This window comes from Pleurodeles waltl, chromosome 12 (assembly GCF_031143425.1).
Source record: "Pleurodeles waltl isolate 20211129_DDA chromosome 12, aPleWal1.hap1.20221129, whole genome shotgun sequence".
NCBI lineage: Eukaryota > Metazoa > Chordata > Amphibia > Caudata > Salamandridae > Pleurodeles > Pleurodeles waltl.
Window position 1 is genome coordinate 640,188,421 of NC_090451.1, and position 18,212 is coordinate 640,206,632.

The following is an 18,212-nucleotide window of genomic DNA, read 5'->3' on the forward strand; positions in this document are numbered from 1 at the left end:
CTCGAGATGGAGTATTCAGAGAGGCCAAGGTACAATCCATTGCCATAGAATATATGGCTGCATCTGAGATGGAAGAAAAGGTAGGATGTTCCATTTCGGATGGAGTGTGGGGGCTTTGGGATTGTTGAGCATGCTGACAGAAAGACAGAGGAATGCCCAGATTGACATTGCTTTTCAGGTAATTTTATGCACCTACATATTAAAATTATGCATCCCATTTCTTACAATCAGGTACTGTGGTCCCTCTAGAGGTAAGGGAGTGCTAAAATGAAAATGATAGATTAAAAAACAATTTCAACAACTGTAAATAAATATTTTCTTCAATAAGCAAAATCTGTAATCTTCAGAGAATGGGATGGAAGGAGGGACTGGAGAAGAAATGGTGAGTGTAGGGGATGAGAAGCGAAAAAGAATACGCCGGTGACAGAGAGAGAAAAGAATCAGACAAGAAAAACAGAGACGGAGCCAAAGGGGGCAGAATAACGAGCAAAAATATGGCAAGGGAGTAAGGGCAAGAGGGCAGGGACGAAAAAGCCAAAGTTCATACGCAGAGGAGCGAGCCAAAAGAGATAAGCGAGGCAAAGGGGATGAACGACGCAAAAGGGACAAGCATTTGCAATGCAATATGTCTTGCATTTGCTTGACTTAGGGATATTAGCATTGCAAATTTATAATTGGACTTTTCTTGCCGCATAAATTGGTTAACCCTGCCTCATAATTTCATCTTTGCCAGCTGTATAATTCCAGTGGCCCAGCACATAACAAAAGCACTTAAATTTTTCCTCTATCTGCAGCAAAAAAATGAAAATGTTGCTATTTAGCATCCTTATTTAAATCTGCCATGCTAATTCCAATAGAATCCCACTCTAACCACCTCAACACCAGAGTTGCTAACTGGCTAACACAATTCCCCCAAAATAGACACCAGACAGCCACACAGGAGAAATAAACTAGAAGGGTCACCCAAACATATGAAGAGTGTTCAAATAGTCGTAGTGTAATAAGGATGTTATGAGAGAACCACGGCACATCACAGGATCATAGTGTGAAACATTTAATATTTTGTAGTATTTCAGGAAAGACAAATATCCTGATTCAATAGAATACACTCATAAGGTTGCTTGTAGATTAATTCCATAGTGGTAAGAAAACAGCCGACACGTGTTTCGTCATCCTTGACTTTTTCAAGGCTCATTTAAATTGGAAAGGTTGAATGAATGGTGGAAGTTCCATGTTCCGACAAGTTTGTAAGTTCAATCAGTATGGCAGAATGATAGAAGGAGTCACAAGATCATGGTAAGTCTGTAGCCGAACTATGAGTTGTTTGGACCGGGTGCCGTGTTGTAAATAAGGATGTTAAATTGGCCTGAATTATGGTCATAATTGTAAAACGGAGAGATTATTAAAACATATACTATTGTCATTTAAACTTTTTGCAGAAATAAACCTTTGGCATTAGACTGTAATGCTCCAAACATCCCCTAGGGGGCACCATAACAAAAATACCATTTGTACAAAACAGTCATAACTATATTGTTAGCCCCTAGAGGGCATACCTCCATGAAAAAAAACAAGAGAAAGTAATGCAGTCTAACCATATACTTAGCCCCTAGAGAGCATTTTTAAGGCTAGCAGGCCTACTGCAAAGATATTACAAACAATGCCTTTAAAACAAAACTTCTCCTAGCTATAAAACAAAAGGTCTAGACATGTGACAGCTTAAAAACACTGAATGGTGGCAGGCGTTATTATTTTGGAGTCCCCACTAACAGTGTGGGGACCCAGAGATGATATAGACCGAAAGAGCACATTGTGGGCAATCTTTTGAAGGTGGTCTCATTGTCCTAAGACCACCACAGGCTGAGTTATGAGCAAACATGTTTTGTAAAAGTAATGCCCTGCAAAGCATTATGGGGCAAGTTTCTGTGCCATAAATATTTTAATATGTTGATATGACTGTAATGCTCAGAACGGCCTGTAGATTACACCACAATGAAAATAGCATGTTTAAGAAACATGGTCATGTAACTATACAGTTAACCCCTAGAGGGCATAACCACAGAAAAAAAGAAAATGTCAATAACATAACCATATATTTATCCCCTAGAGGGCATAGAACATTATATTTTAAGGGGTAGAAGCCTATAGCAATATTATTACAAAAAAATGCACTTAAAACAAACTATTATCAGCTGGAAAACAAAAGTTCCTGCCATGGGAATGCTTAAAAAGACATCAAATGGTGGGATGGCTATTATTTTGGGGTCCTCACTAGCCTATTGTGGGGACCCAAATATGACCTAGATAGAAATAGTGCATCGTGCTGAACGTTTTGGTGGTGGTCCCATTGTCCTAGGACCACCACAGGCTAAGCTAAGGGCAAAAATGTTGATTAAAAGAATGCTTGCAAAGCATTATGGGTCAAGTTTTCCGAAGAGCAGTGAATATTGTAGTATCGTCTCTCCCGCTGTGCCAGGAGAGCTGCTTTTCCCTTAAGGATTTCTGTTTTATGTAGAGCATTTACCAATTTCAAGTGTTTTAAGGCGAGAGCCACAAGAAATGACTGATTAGGTAACTGTGAACAATGTGACCAGCGCTTCAATACCACAATCAAGTTCACAGTGTTGTGCCTGTTTGTGCTGTAAGCGTCATGGACGCCATGCAGCACGTAGGGGAAGAGGCAAAAAAAACAACAACAAAAAACAGTTTGCCCACGATTAAGTATATCGGCAATCGTGCAACAGTCCATGTAATGGGGCAATCTGCAAAGCGTGACAAAAACAGCCTCAAGGCAGGACAATTGTAAAGCAATTACCAATGATATCTAGTGATTTTTCAAAGGCAAGCCCATAACCGAGTCAAAGTGTTGGGTGTGAGGTGAACGTGGTTGAAAGCCCACAATACTTTCAACAGGTCAAAGCGCTTGCGCGCTCGACCTATAAAGGGGGTGAACGAACCAAAAGGGCATAAGTTGCGACGAGCAAGCCAAAAGTAGGCAACGGAACTGAAGAGCGAAAAGAGTGCAAGGGGGACAAAAGTGAGCCAAAGGGGGCAAGGGAGCAGAAGAGCAAGCAAAAAGGAGTAGACCGAATAGCAAAGCGGGGCAAGCGGGAGACCAAAAACTGGATGGACGGGATTGATCGAAACAGAGGGACATCAAGGGAGCAAAACGGATGAGAGGGAACCTGTGGAGGAATTAAACAGAAGAAATTAAGTGTTTGAAGTCACTAAGTTGTGATGCAGAACCTGTTCACTGTCCTTTGAAAGGAGATTGCAATGTCTCCGCAGAGGAACGGGCAGAACAACTGAGAGCTGAAGAAGTTCTGAACAAATACTGGCAAGACCAATGCATAGGTTTTGCACCATGAGGTCGAAAACACATCCACGCTTGGTGCTAAGTATTGGCATTTTTTCTTTCATCGTGCTGCGCCAAGTCTATTACTCGATGACCACATCTGCACAAGATCCTGACTGTCCAATCCCAAATAATTTCCCTTTAGGGAGATGCTTTCACTTCTGCTGAGTGTTATCTACTGACAAGTTCACAATCCCTGAGAGGTATTCTGCTCTTAGTGAGACTGTGTTCCAATGCAGTGCTAAAGGAGTTCTGCTTCTTCAGAAAGTGGGCATGATCCTGTACAGCCCTGCCTGTTGATATAAAATTACATGGTGGTGGTGTTTTTTCTTACCAGAACAGATGAAGATCATTCCATACATAGGTGAAGGAAGGAAGGAGTACGATCCCTTTCTAAAAGTACTGAGCTCCAGGACATTTATGTGACTATCATGATAATCCAATTACCCCTTGGTGCCTGCTCCGGACAGTGAGAACTGTGCCCCCCTCCCCCCCCAAAAAACACCAAACAATGCATTCAAAGTTATGATGAAGTTTGCTAATTGTGGTTGAAAGTGTGAATTCTTTGTGATCTTTGATCAAACCAAGTCACAGAAGCTTTGATTTTGGAACATGTATTGTCAAAACATCCAGTCACTTGGAGCCACTGGAAACCCAGCTCCTCTGTAGAGGCAGCACCTGCAGCCTATAGAAGATACCAGTACAGTGCAAGACTACATCATGCTGAAACAAATGACGAACAAGATACAGGAGTCAACTTATCGTGATATCTATTTGGAAATAACCTACTCAACACCCAGGGGTTGCATATTAGCACTCCTGAGTGAGTATATTCATTTACTAATCACCATTGGTGAACACTACCATGAGCCATCCCATTAACGGGTCAGTCCAAATTGACACATCCAGGAAACCGGCCTTTATGTCCCTGCATCAAGCATGTCCACATGAAACCCCCCGTATCTCTCAGAGGGTCGAAACGCTGTCAACAACATAGGGTAACCAACTACATTATACCAGTGAATTATTGTTTACTATGAAACGTTGTTTGATATTAACACAGAAAAGTTTGCCTCAAATGCACTCCTTTTTAGTTACTCTTGGATGTGGTTTCTCTTCATTCACTGGGTACACATTGCACTGACTTTTGTTTCCATGTTGCGACAATGATAGTTGGACAACGTTTCTGGATAAAAGACCGTCATTGTAAAATGATAAGTGAGTTTGCTGTATGTTTATTTAGTTGTTAAGCATTAACTGCATATAGTGGTTTGTGCTGAACACTGAAAATTGTGCTCGAATGATATCAATGAGAACCACTGTTCATGATTAATTGCAATTTTCCCAGGGTCCAGAGGTTTAAGGGTTGGTCTTGTTTTATGATTACACGGTGCAATTACTTCCACTGTGTAAATCTGGTGCAGCCCTTGTTCACTTTTTGCAACAAGAGAATCAAAAACAATGAGCACTCCCCGCCCAACCCAGCTTATACCCACAGCAGGACTACGTCTTAGGCACACCCCAATATCATATAGATGGTAAATTATTGTATATTCACTGAGTGCCCTCCATGTATAAAGTAAGAACTGACCACGGGTGTATAAAGATACGTGTGTGCAAGCTGCACAGAAGAGAGCTTCTGATGCCCACCTTGCCACCTCCCGTCATCTAGCACCCGGTCACCTGGGAGTCACAGACATATTTTGTTTCTTTCAGGCCTGGTGTTTACCTGTGAACTGTGGATTCAAAGCCTGTGGATTATGGAGGATGTCCTTCCACAGCAGCTCGAACTCTGGTATCCTAGCAACATTTTGCAGGAGCCGCACCAGGTCCCGGCCGATCATGTAGCAGTCCATGAACTTCAGGGAAGGAACAAAGAAAAAACGTTGTGACTATTTACCTGCTCCCGGGGAGCACACAGAGATGGAATATTCCATCCGCCATACTCTCGAATTAATGGTCTTTTCACACAATGGTCACCCCCCTCCCAGCTAGCACACTGCCTCTTGTCGAGAAGGCAAATCCTTGAGGACAGAAAAACAATCATACAAGAATAACTGTCCTTGCTGCAAACCACATGTGACCCCTGAACTGGCTTTGAAGCTAAATTAGAAGAGCACATTTATCAACAGAGCGACGAGTCCAAAGCACTGTGTGTGAAGGACAGCAGGGATTCCTATTTGAAGTCAAGTTTCTGCATCCTTGTGACAAGTGGATTAGGGCAGGCCAAGCAAGCTGCGTACACAGTGTGCTGCACACCCCACAACTGGAGACAGCATTGGACTGTGAAAGGGGGCTTGGGGAACATCCAAGAATGTAAAATGTTAACTAATGAGCGGTGGGGTACAGCATACAGCTGAGGCACAAAAACCATACCACATTCCACCAAACCTGCCCTTTCCTTCAAAGTAGTGCACTGCGCATCTTTGTAGATAAGAAGTCTGGGATGTGTGCTCACTAAATCACTGGCCTCTTCGCTAGACCTAAATCCAAAGATGGCAGATGAGACGGGGTTGTTTAATAAAGTGGATCCGTTTATGACCAGCAGGGGCATTAGAATTCCGCATGCGTGGGTTGGAAGAGGCCTAGTTTGGAAGATGAGACTTAGAGGTGCGGGAACCCCAGTCCAGTTCCAAGCCATTCTCCATTGGCCTTACCATTGGGGGGTGCGTAAAATACGTTCACAAGACTTCAAAGGTAACATTTTGTGGGAGTTTGCAGAAACATAGTGCTGACTGGTTGCTCTGGCAAGCATGTGCTTCATATGTGGTGCAGCAGCAGGCAGTCATAATCCGAGGACTCACCGCTCTGCCCACTGCTGTCTTTCTATCAGACAACAGTGATTACTTAATGTATCTGACTAGTACTCTTATTTTGCCTGCACACGTCAGAGTTTGTCCTTCTGAGTAAATCGCACATTACACGTTTGGTCAAACTAAGGTTTAGTTTTCTAATTACACTAACCATAATAATGTTCATGCTTCGGTGGACCACAGGCTGTTATGTCAATATTCCAGGCAAGAAAGCAGTCTAAGATCAAGTTTACACAGGAGACAATGAATCCTGCCTCAAAAAGGCTGTGTTCTGCCTTGACTATGGGCATTCTCATCTGTGAGCACTTTGTTGCACTCTATCAATGGCACCACTGCCTGGAGTTGGGCCCGCTATTCTGAAACCCATGATGCGGTCAGGCCCCTTCAATCTTTCAGAAACTATTCTCATCCCTTATACTTATCACTTAGAGCCTTTCTACAGTTCTAGCTGTTGCCTGGTAAAGTAACATGCTCAGGCACTAGTCACAGATCACCTTTACCGTAGCCCTTAGCTCCTTACCCTGCGTCACTCTACTGCATGAGCGCGTCTCTGGTGCCATGAAAGTTCCATACTTTCAATAGAGACTGGCGGGGGCAGCCTTCCATAGAATGGGACACAGACGGCATATGAGCAAATTTAAGGTACTTATTTGTAATCCTACTCCTCCGGCTTGGTCATTTTCTTTTACGTCATAAACAGCTGACTATGGCTGTCCTTGTGCTGGATCGCAGGAAAAATTTCAAATTAAGAAGGAATATTTTTGTTGTGTAAATGGGACTGGATACAGTTGTAATTTTTTTTTTTTTTTTTTTTTTACCAACACAATCTGTAATGCCTTATTATGACCAATCAAAATAAAAACATGTACACAAAAAAAATATTATAAATATTTGTCTAAAGGAGATACTCACATAAGTGGGAACATTTTCCATTTTAAATGCCCAACGTGCTTCTTAAATCAACAATTAAATTTAGCTAAGAAAAAAAACATTTTTTACCCACTCCTACAAAAAAAAAAAAAAAAAAAAGGACATCGGAGGTGGTGCCCCAGCATTGTGTTTAACCTGGATGGGAAATGTGACCCTGATTCTTTAAAGCCAGAAATGTCCAGCATAATAGGCCCAGGAGGCACGGATCAACTCCAGGGTTTCAGGATATTTGTTCGCTAAGCAAGTAAGATTCATGTAGACTCATTTTGTTTAAATACATTTAAGCTGTTATCCTTAAAATCGGGCAAGATTCTGATCCTCCCGGACCAATATTTAAGAACTTGCTTGAAGGGGGATCAGAAGTGCCACTGTCCCATTGTGCTCTGTGTCGTAATCTGGTTCTTACCCGCTCTCGTAGCAGCATCATGCAGAAATCAACTTCTTTCTGTCGCAGGGCCGACAACTGCTGGGTTCCATGATGATCCACAATTAGTCGCAGATAGGTGTAGACCGACATGGCAATCAGAATACTGCTCTTCATGACCCACTCCCTTCAATGAAAGCACAGGAATCAAACACCAGCATCATGTTTCACCAGGTGATTTCTCACCACAGTCCACTATCAACAATCTTAATCTCCAGTGACCATTCTCGCAACCTATGTGCGATAAAGTTGCTTTGAAAGACCATTTATGATACACCTAAGCTAACATCATGAGCCATTAGTGATGCACTATTTCATCTCCACCACTGATTCGACATTTACATCAGCATGGTGGCTTTGCAAGGTAAGACTTGCACTGCAGGGATCTCTGCGCAGCCCATAAGCTACAAGTTAAAATCTCTGAATGACTGACTAGGGCCTGCATACATCGGAATTCGTCAAAGTGAGTCCCACTGAACTGAGAAAAGTATATGATATAGTGCTATGCAACAAAATAACTTCATTAACAAGCATTATTATATAAAAAGTTATTAGTTGAAAAACATTCCCACCGATAGGTGTCAACAAACTCTCCTCTCACACAAAACACTGTAGTAATCAACTCAACAAATAAACTCACACCCATTCCCTGAAAATCTGACAATGAACACCAATAGCTGATTTGAAACTAAGAATGAACCAATTAGAATTTTTCAGGGATTTCATTTACAGAGTCAATTCCGTACACAATACAAAAGGTTTCTTCAGAAACCGCTAGCCCAAAGCATCTCATTCTGCTGCAATTACTTCTCATCAGATTTGTATTTCATGCCGCCCCAGAAGGTAGCGACTGAGCGTGCCATCACTAGGGAACGTGGCAGCTTCCCATAAAGGCATTTGCAAGCTTTTGCCAAAATAAATTAATAAGTAAAGAGATCGATTGGCAGAGCAAAACTAAAGGTTACTTACCATAAACATAAGTTATTAAACTAATGTACTCTCCACTGATTTATATGGCTAGAATAAATGCATGCCAGGCCCTAAGGCAACCCCAGCCATGAACAGCCTAAGGCTGTGGGTGCACATCGGTGGCAGTGGCTGTATTAACATATGGTACTTACATATTACTTTAAATAAAAAACATTCAAATTCACTGGAAAAAACAAAAAGTTAGAGGGACGTTACCCAAGCAAAACCACGGAAATTCAGCAGTTATAGATATATCATAACTCATGCTGTAAAGTAACTTTAGGCCATGACTTCTAGTTTCTTAACTTAAGTAGTATAACTATAACTGCTAAATGTCTATGGTTCTGTGCTGGTAAGACGCCAACTTAACTATAATGTCCCTGTAACCTTCGTTTTTTTTTACTTTTGTTTTATTTTTATATATTTCACCATACTTGACAACTGCACACCTCGGCACTGGTTGTGAGGGGTTCTACAGGGATTTCTTCGGATGCCTGAAACGCTTCACCATCTCCCAGGAAACCTTTTCGGCAAAAGTGCATTGTAGAAATTCAGAGAGCTGTGACGCTTGCAGTTTTGTATACTACTCTATTCCAATAAGATTTCAGACAAAAATCAGAGCCAGTATTAAGTAAGCCACTACAAAGTGGCGAGCCCCTGAAATATCTTTATAATCGAGGGGCAATGATATGCCAACACTGGCCCTACCCCTGAAGCACACTCAAGACCAACAAGGTGAACAAGTGCTGAATAGATTAAATGCCTCGACTCTGAAAGTGGCCGTGCCACAACCAGGGGTGTATTGCAGATATTCGCTCAGTCAATCTAATCTCACTGAAGAAATTACAAAAACGAAGGTCAAATTACAATACCCACAGTGCAGGACCTTTTAAAAATAACAACTACAAAAGATACAGAAATCCACACAATTCTAATAATATACTGCTCATTTCAAAGGAATGTGTGCACACAAAGCACACTGAAATATAAGGGAACATTTGTTTCCATCCCAAAAATATGAATTTTCAAATGGTGGTACGTAAACATGGCTGTTAATGGCTTTGTGTTATTCAACACAGATCTCAATGCTACATTATTTTACAATATCTAGCACTTGTACGGCGCTGAACACTCACTGGAGCATCACAGCGCACTACCCGCCTGGAGCACGGAAAGGCCCTGTGGAGGTGTTGCAGGTCCAGTGACTGTACGCCGAGGCTGTGAAGACTTGGGTGTGGTGCGTTAGGTCCTGACAGATGGTCTAGGCGTGTAGCAACAATCTAGCCACTGGTGGTATGTGAGCCAGTGAATTTGCTAAAACATCCATCCATTCACCCATCTATCAATCAACCTACGTATCAACCTTCTCAAAGAGCCATCTATCTATTCACATAATCACTATCTCCACCACTTGCCAACAGTTTTATCCACTTTCTTACTCAACCAACCTAGTCACTGGGTCATCCACTTATTTACGCAATCACCATTCACATAAATTCACCGCTTAGAAAACTCCCAACGAAGTATAGTGACCAATTCTTCACTTACTCACCACCATCTGACCCATTTCCCAGCCTCATCTATTTATCCACCTACCCACTCACACCATCTACTCCTCCATCCACCAAGCAATCCATACATCCTCCTACCTAGTTATTCCTTCAAATTACCCTCGTTCATCCACCACTGAGTCACACAGCCACCCAATCTTTTATTTGGGTACCTACAAAGCTACAATCCAGAATTATCTACCTGTTCAACCACCATCCACACAGCCACTCATTCATACACCTAAAACCACACATTCACCATCTACTGGTGAATTCACCCAACCATACAGTTCGTCACCTAAACACATTCACCCATACATCTCCTACCTGTCTATCGACCCAATGCATTCACCAACCTATGAACACATTCATTCAACCGCCCAGCCACCAAAATATTCAGCCACATACATCAATTTATTAATGAACCTCCAATGTATTCACTCACCAATCTACAACATATCCTACCGCGCCCCACCACCTCCACCCGGAGCAAACAATAACCAAGGCAGTTGTTTGCAGACTCGGACTGCTGTAGCTGCACCTCCTTAGACAGAAAACAATGGCTGTTATCATCAACATTTTAAAATGTAAAATTGCCCTGGGATTCCTCTCACACAGGTGGAGATATTTTAGTGGGTACAAACACCAAAAACAACTGCATGATAAGAGCTATCTCCACATTACAATTGAAAGGGGTGTAGATTCTATGTCAGGACCAGAGGCGAGGATTATGTTTACACCATGCTTAACAGAGAGGCATGACAGAGTTTATAGTAGATCAAAGCATTTAAACCTAAAACTAGAGAAGAACTTAGCCATGATAACGGGGGCCCTTGTCAGATAGGGTACCTCAGGAAGTCTGAAGAGCCAAGTATCTTCTAGGTAGCCTTGGAGACATACAGAAATTACTTCCTTACACCACCTTTTACCGTAAACTGGTGCTTCCAAATCTCGCCCACCAGTACATCTCCCTGCAACATGGCATTGTGTGGGTGGGTTAGCCGAGTACCAGGCGCAGGCGACATCTCTTGTTAGCAATAAGCGTACCTAATCCAACTAGTGACTGTCCCCGCCCCTCGCATCCTCCAGCATTTCTACTGAAAGATTTGATTAAGTATCTGGAAGCCGGAGGGGAAGGACCAGAGGCGTGCATGCCTGACGACGAAGAACAGGGCTATACTTGCAAAAGGTTGATAACAAGTCTTAAACAATAATATGTGGAACAGAAATGTGTTTGAATCCAAGCTGAGTGGGAGCCATTTTGGATGGTGGGAGAAGTAAACACAAAGTCAACTTCAGGACTGAGCTTACATCACATGGATGTTTTCTTGTTTTCAGGTGCTGCAGCTTTGCACATTCGATCGGTCTTCCCCTGCAGGCGTGTAACACTTACTTTCCGGATGAAGGAAACTCCAGCATGTTCACACAGCGTGTGTGGGGACAGTCAGGGCAAAGGTTCATCTGCGCCGAGTGAGGAGACCATCGGTCGCTCGGCGTCTGCAGGGACCGGGTAAGTGCTGCCCTTCTCTGTGGCCGCAGCGCCACCACTCCCGCCATGACCTGATGCCATACATTATCGCCAGACGGACTATAAATCATTACTCTATCGTTTAGTGCTTTCCTTAGAGTGGCGGCCAAGAAGCACATGGGTAACACTGAGACGTGTGCTGTAGTCAAACTACCTGTGACGTTTCTCACTTTTCCCCTAAAAGTTTCCCTCTGTTCGTTTTGTACTGTGTGGATTCACCAGATGACAACGCCGCAAATGCGCCGTTTGGGCATTAGGCCCTGATGGCTAGGGGTGCCTAAAGTGTCCGACGCCTTGCTCTCAAGGGAGAAATCTCTGTTAGCAACAGGGGTGATGGAATGGCTGGTCGTAGTCGTGGATAACCTCTTTAAATAAACCCAGGAGGTGAATTCTACTGAACTACAGAAAATCTTGCTGAAAATTCATATAGATCCCTTTAACTCAGAGCGTGTGATAATTATGAAAATATATATATATATAAATCCTGCTGCCCCAAACTTCGCCTGGAGTAGACAACCAATGTGACCACACAAGAGCCGATTTTGAAAAGTCCATCCAGGAGTGAGAGTTTATATCCTGCAAACGAAAGAAAGGTTGGCTGATTTCCATGGAAGGCAGTGAAGCAAAACAAACTTCAGTCCACATACGATTGGTTACCACACGGCCTGAAACAGAAAAGCTCAATGATCGGGAGTATAAACCTTGAAGAGCTGCCCCAATCTGTTCGAGTAGGACCCCATATAGCTAATAGTTTGAAGAGCAACATCCTGAAGAAACTGCATAGTCCTGAAGAGTGCTTCCTGGTTGTTGGAACTGCCAGCCCCTACAGCTTGAACATAGCCTGAAGACAAGTGCCGCACTGGATCCTAAGCGAATGTATATCTGCCAGGAACACAAATCAGAGGGCCTAAGCAGGAGGAGGACATCAACCGGCTAGCTGACTTTAGAGGGTACCCAAATGAGAATCATCTAGGATGGAGATGCGCCTTGGCTGTCCACTATCTTCCCTGTACCACTGCACACCTACTCTGCATTTTTGGAGTCACCCGAAACCTTACCCCTTTTGATTGAAGCGATGCCACCTGGACCCCTTTCCACCTTCTGACCTCTGTCAAGCATGATGTCAAGTGTCAGATATGAATACCCGAATACACAATCAGACAGATGTGGACATGAGCCACTAAGCCCGACCCAAAAGTGAGTCACAGGCCAGTAGGCATCTCCTGGTCAAAGGAACTGCATATCCTGGCTAATAAATCTTGAGATATAGGACCTCAGAAACCCGTCAGTGATCCCAACTGCAAGATTCCTGAACCAAGCATATGAAAAAGGTCTAGAAAAATCTGACTGCAACACCCCATCCCACAATCCCAAAATACACCAGCAAGTAGGCCCTCACAAGAACTAGGAAGCTATCATCGGGCGTGAAGCTAGTCCATACCTATTTTGGGCACCTAGGCCATACATTACTAAATTCAGCACGAAAATGATGGAACAAAATGTTTTAATCAGTGTTGATAAAGTTCCCAAAAAGAGATAAGCATAGCTTCATTCAAAGTATAGGCAATGGGCTTCATTTTCCTACACAAAATCTCTTTGGAGCCATGACAAGTGCTAGGCGCATGCGTTTCCCACCTTTGTTCGTGATTTTAACTTTTTTTCATCCAGCTATACATGAAAGATGCATATATTAAAGATTATTTTGGTAGAAACACGTCTTTACTCCGAACTTACTATACGGCACCTGGAACCAACTTCTGGACTGCTTTTCTAAGTGAGCCACAACTGCGTGATCACAGCCTAGTACTGGCTACTCTTTGCCAGAAACAGAATGCTGCAGTGAACATACAAACTCCCCCTGAATACTGTCACATCGCTCCCTACAACCAACAGAACAGGCGGCCCTGCTGACCCAAGCAAGACAACAGCTAAGCCGAGAGTGAGGATATGCATCTGCATTAAAGAACTTCTCTCAGTTTGAAGCCTTGGGAGAGGCAGTGGTTGAACCAACACACACATCTCACAATGTATTAGAAGGAGCAGTGGTAAACTGCTTTTACCCACCAGAAATCCGAAAGTGAGGATCATATTTTCAAAGTAAGTTTTCAGGCGATTAAGAAGAGTCCTTACTTTAGTTGCAAAAACCATGTTCCCACTAACAGTGTGGAGTTTGAAAGGTTACAAGTGCTAGTTATAAAACCTGTAGGGTCAGAAGAAGTGAAATGCAAATTATGTATTTTGCTTATTCAGATTTCATTTTAGTCACACTTTAAAAAAAACAAAAAACTTAAATAGACGATGTTTTGACTTCCTCCACCCAGATTTCGGTGACTCGTACAGACGCATACAAAGATCTATTTTTTACTTTTTGTAAGTGGGCTATAAGTTCTACTACAAAAAAGTTGTACATTAGGAAATAACATTTTCCCATTCAAAAAGGAATTTCTTCCATACAGCTGGTTAGGCAAAAGCATTTTAACGGAATCATTTTCTACAAGATCTGCTCAGTTGCAGGAATATCGGTCATCATCCGTGGGCCAGAAATCTGTAGTTTAGATTCGAAATATCTTTGGTAGACATGATCAGGATAGGTTATTTTGCAAAAGCTTCAGATAAGCAGTCGATTCTAGTTTTTGCTCATCAGATTTTAATGTCACTAAGAGACAGAAAGAGAACTTTAAAGGCTAATGTACAATGGCGGAAAACAATTAAAAACCACATAAAACACAGTTGGCCTTCAAAAGAAACTTGATCATGTTAAATGATCTGTTAATAAAGTATTCTGAATGCAAGTAGCCAGATGCTGTCAAAATACAAAAATGGACCGTAGAGCAGAACTTTCTGCATCAAATTCTGCACATAAAAGTCCAGATGATCTTGGTCTGACAAATTTGTAATATATAATTAAAAACTCTGGCTCGACTGATCGCTTCATGGAAACGAATATCAAATATCTTAAGTGCCTACACTGTCCCCATCTGCTTCTACACCTATGGAATCTTAAAACCGTTCCCTAAACCCTACAGTTTCTACCAGCAAATTCAGGTGTAGCGGCTGAAACCTGATCACTGTTCCAACTGAAAATAGAACAGTTTACAGCTTTACTTAACATTAGCAATAAGCCTCCCAAAATATCAGAAGAGGACATCACGCTGGAAATGGGAGCACCGTTTCTATGATGATAAATTACAGTGGCTGAAAAATGGCTTATGACTAAGCATTCAGGAAGCTACCGCCCAAAGAACAAGTACCAATGAGCAGGAAAATGCAGGAATGTTATTATTTTTCTTGGTCACAGTCGTAACTTTTTGGACATCAGTCTTCCGCAAACGCATTCACGCACCCCTCACCCTTAAATTATCTTGCAATCTTTAAAAATACAATACTATAATACGAGCTTCATTCGCCAGCACAACATGAAGTGCTGTGTAAACGCAATATAAAATGTGCATATTATGTGCTACTTCATACAGTAATAATGCCATTTGTAAGGAATGTAAATAAAAGCTGCTATCACTGCCCAATTTCACAACACCTATTTTACGAACCTGTGAAGGACGAATGAGTGAGCTGGCCTTCCTGTTATTTAAACCGGTTCCCGACAGATCAAAACATGAGATCGACAAGTGTGAACTAAAGGAGACATCCTGCCAGTATTGTATTAAAATTCCATGGATAAAACGCACACTGTGCAGAGGAGGTGGATCAGGTAGTGGCAGAGAAAAAGAAAAATATGTTTTTCTTGTCTTGGGGCGGCAAGGGAGTGGGGGAGAGGGTTGTATTCTTATTCCTAGCTTTTCTTCTCCCCTGATATAAATGCAGGGCCACAGGCAACTCCACGAAATCTTCAGGATTATACGGCTACTTACACCGGACTCTGAACATGCACGAGGACTCTGCGGACAATCAGCAGTGACTCCAGGCACCTGACAGTCCTAACTGACTGCACTATTCACAGCACAAAAAAGCCGTGTTAATCACTGCACTAGTTAAGAGGAAAATGAAACACACGCTCCTTGTAAACCAAAGCTGAGCTTACACAGAAAACTGCTCTAGTGCTAGATGTTTATTCTAGGTGCCCGCTGTGACGTGGCCCGTTTCCGTGCGCCACGCGCTGCTCCCTTCGCTTCACCCGCGAGGAGACGGCCGGGCGTCAGGAGCCGGAGCATGGCGGAGGCCGGCGCATCTCTGCGGATGCAGGAAGGAAGCCCTCGAGGGTCTGGGTGGTCAGTCCTACTTCAGCAGCTCCACAGGGAGGGTGGGTGGATCCGTGTCGACCCCTTACATGTGAAGCGAGAGCTCTCTGGGTGCTGCAGGGCGGTGATCTTTGCTGGCGGCAGGATACCGTTCAGTGACATGTTTAGGCCAGGGAGCGACGCAAAACTATTCCCACTGAGATACCCTGCTTTAGATAAGCCACTGTGCGCGGCCAGCGACAGCGGTGGAATAGCATTAGGACGAAGGAATTGAATTTTTGTGTTGTTCGAATATGGGTGCTGATTTCCTTTAAATAAAACTCCTAGTTAAAGAACAGATTGTGGAACTTCTAACTGATGATTCCTAACAACGTTTCTTATAAGAGGGTTTGATCATGTTGAGGCCTCAGCGGAGGTGGATGGGGCGTGTGGTGTGGGGCCCTAGGCCCTCATGCTGGTTAATGATGTGACGCATACACGGTGGTAGGGTGGTACTGAACTGGCCTCAGGCACGTGCGCCTGGCCCATTTTATTGGCAGGGTCACCTGACTGGTGGCGCCTGTGTTGGGTGGGTGTGTGTTACATATGTAAGACCAGCCCTCAGCAGAGTGGCTGGCAGAAAGACTAGAATGAGTCCAGCTGGACACTACGGGGCGCTCCACAATTCGGGAGGCCCAACGAGCACAGGTTCATCCCAATGTGCCTGAACTAACCCAAAGATCCACAGCCGGCCAGAGAAGAACATTGTACGGGGCCTCACTAAATATCCTCAGCTCTGGGGGGTACCACAGTCTAGCCGAATCTATTTCTGTTCCCAAATTTCATAATCCCTTTAGACCGTTCTCCTCCACTTTATTCCTGTGCAGCCTCTGATTTTAGAGAACATCAAGTCTCCCTAGAGGAGGCCCAGGACACAACAACTGCACGGAGAGCGCCGCACCCTTCAACAAATCATCATGAGCAAACCCCACCCTGTAGGAACACAGGGACCACCGGCGCCTCCCACGGGCCGATCACACAGGAAGAAGCAACTGGATGGGGTCGGTATTAGACCAAGTGTCCACAGGCGCCTCCTTACGGGACGATGAAACTTCTTACAAATAGGCTCAATGGGCCCTTCTACAGGAAAACAAGACTCGCTGCCACAGAGAGAACACCTTGTCCTGTATTACCAATGAGGCATCCCCCTGATTTAGCACATCCCGTCGTACACTGAGGATCAAGAGCTCCTCCTGTCGGTTGGACAGTGACCTACCACATGGGAAACACCCTCCTACAGAATCACGAAACCCTTTCACAGGGAAGACCACCACGTGCCGTCCCAGAAGGAAAAGCATCTCTTAAGACCTACCCTAAACATAGGCCCAAGCCCATCCGAACACCAAATATGCACTGGAGTCCGAAAACTGTAGCTCGGATCAATCCTACGAGTATCACTGGACGGCGCAGATTCTGAATCCTCCCCTGCATCAACAGCGGCAGAGGTCCCACCCCAGGCACGGCTGCACAGATGAATGCGCAGGCAGCTCACTAGATGGCGCTGTGTGTCCGGCAGGGCCATCAGCCAGGCGCACAGTTTCACTGGAGTTCAAAGCAGACAAGGCCAGGGTTCACGCACCGCGCGGAGAACAGCCACAAGCTGGCCGATCAGCACGAGGGGCCGCCTTTACCCCAGCATACCCGCATGCAACGAGTAGGGAAGGGCTAAGCCCAGCCGGCCGCAAACGAGGCTAATGCTAATTCCATGAATCGAACGCACCCACTCTCACTTGTTATGTTCAGACAGGTCACTAGTTTCACAGGAAGCCTATGAGGCCTCTTGGCACCCGGAGAACATTATTTCAACGCTACTCCAGCACCACCGGTTCAATAAGGCGAGTAACTAAACCCGGCCTCGGACCCTAGCAGGCACAACACGGGCCCTCCTGGAAGCTCAAAGGGGCACACAGGTATGAAAGCTCTATGGAGGGGGCACATACTCCACATGAACGGGCCAATACAATTCCCCAGAACTCGGAAGGCATCTGAAACGCTTAACATGGGTAACTGTGCACCACGACTGAAGGTGCGCTTTTTGGTGATAAGGTGTCATCAGGTCGCTAGCATACCCCGAGCAGCACAACGCTGCCCCCCCCCCCCCCCCCCGCAGGGCATGGGCAACTGACACCCGGGGGTAACCTGGACGAGTAAGGCCTCAAGCATGATCATACGCCCGCTTCAAGCAACACGATCGTCGAAGATGCCCATTCGGAGACGGATTGGGACTGGATGGAGGATGGTCGGTGAAGGCAGTGGGGAACAAGCATTCGTATGAATGGGTCTTGTGAAACGCTTGACTCCCCGGATCCTTGCAGCCACCCAAAGACACACCGGAGCGCTTGCGAAACTTGGTATCCCAACTCCCATGTGGCTGCTTTGCAAGTGTGGGGAGATAGTGAGCACCCAGT

At 44.2% G+C, this 18,212-nt stretch overlaps 1 protein-coding gene across 1 annotated transcript in view; it reads right to left on the minus strand.

The window, feature by feature from the left end:
- Positions 1–18,212, minus strand: part of INTS3 (integrator complex subunit 3) — a 383,756-nt gene that overhangs the window by 220,632 nt on the left and 144,912 nt on the right. Inside the window, exons 7-8 of the mRNA XM_069218194.1 lie at positions 7,505–7,649; positions 5,085–5,214 (exon numbers count right to left, since the gene is read on the minus strand). Coding sequence (XP_069074295.1) covers positions 5,085–5,214; positions 7,505–7,649 — 275 coding nt within the window. The remainder of the gene's footprint in view (positions 1–5,084; positions 5,215–7,504; positions 7,650–18,212) is intronic.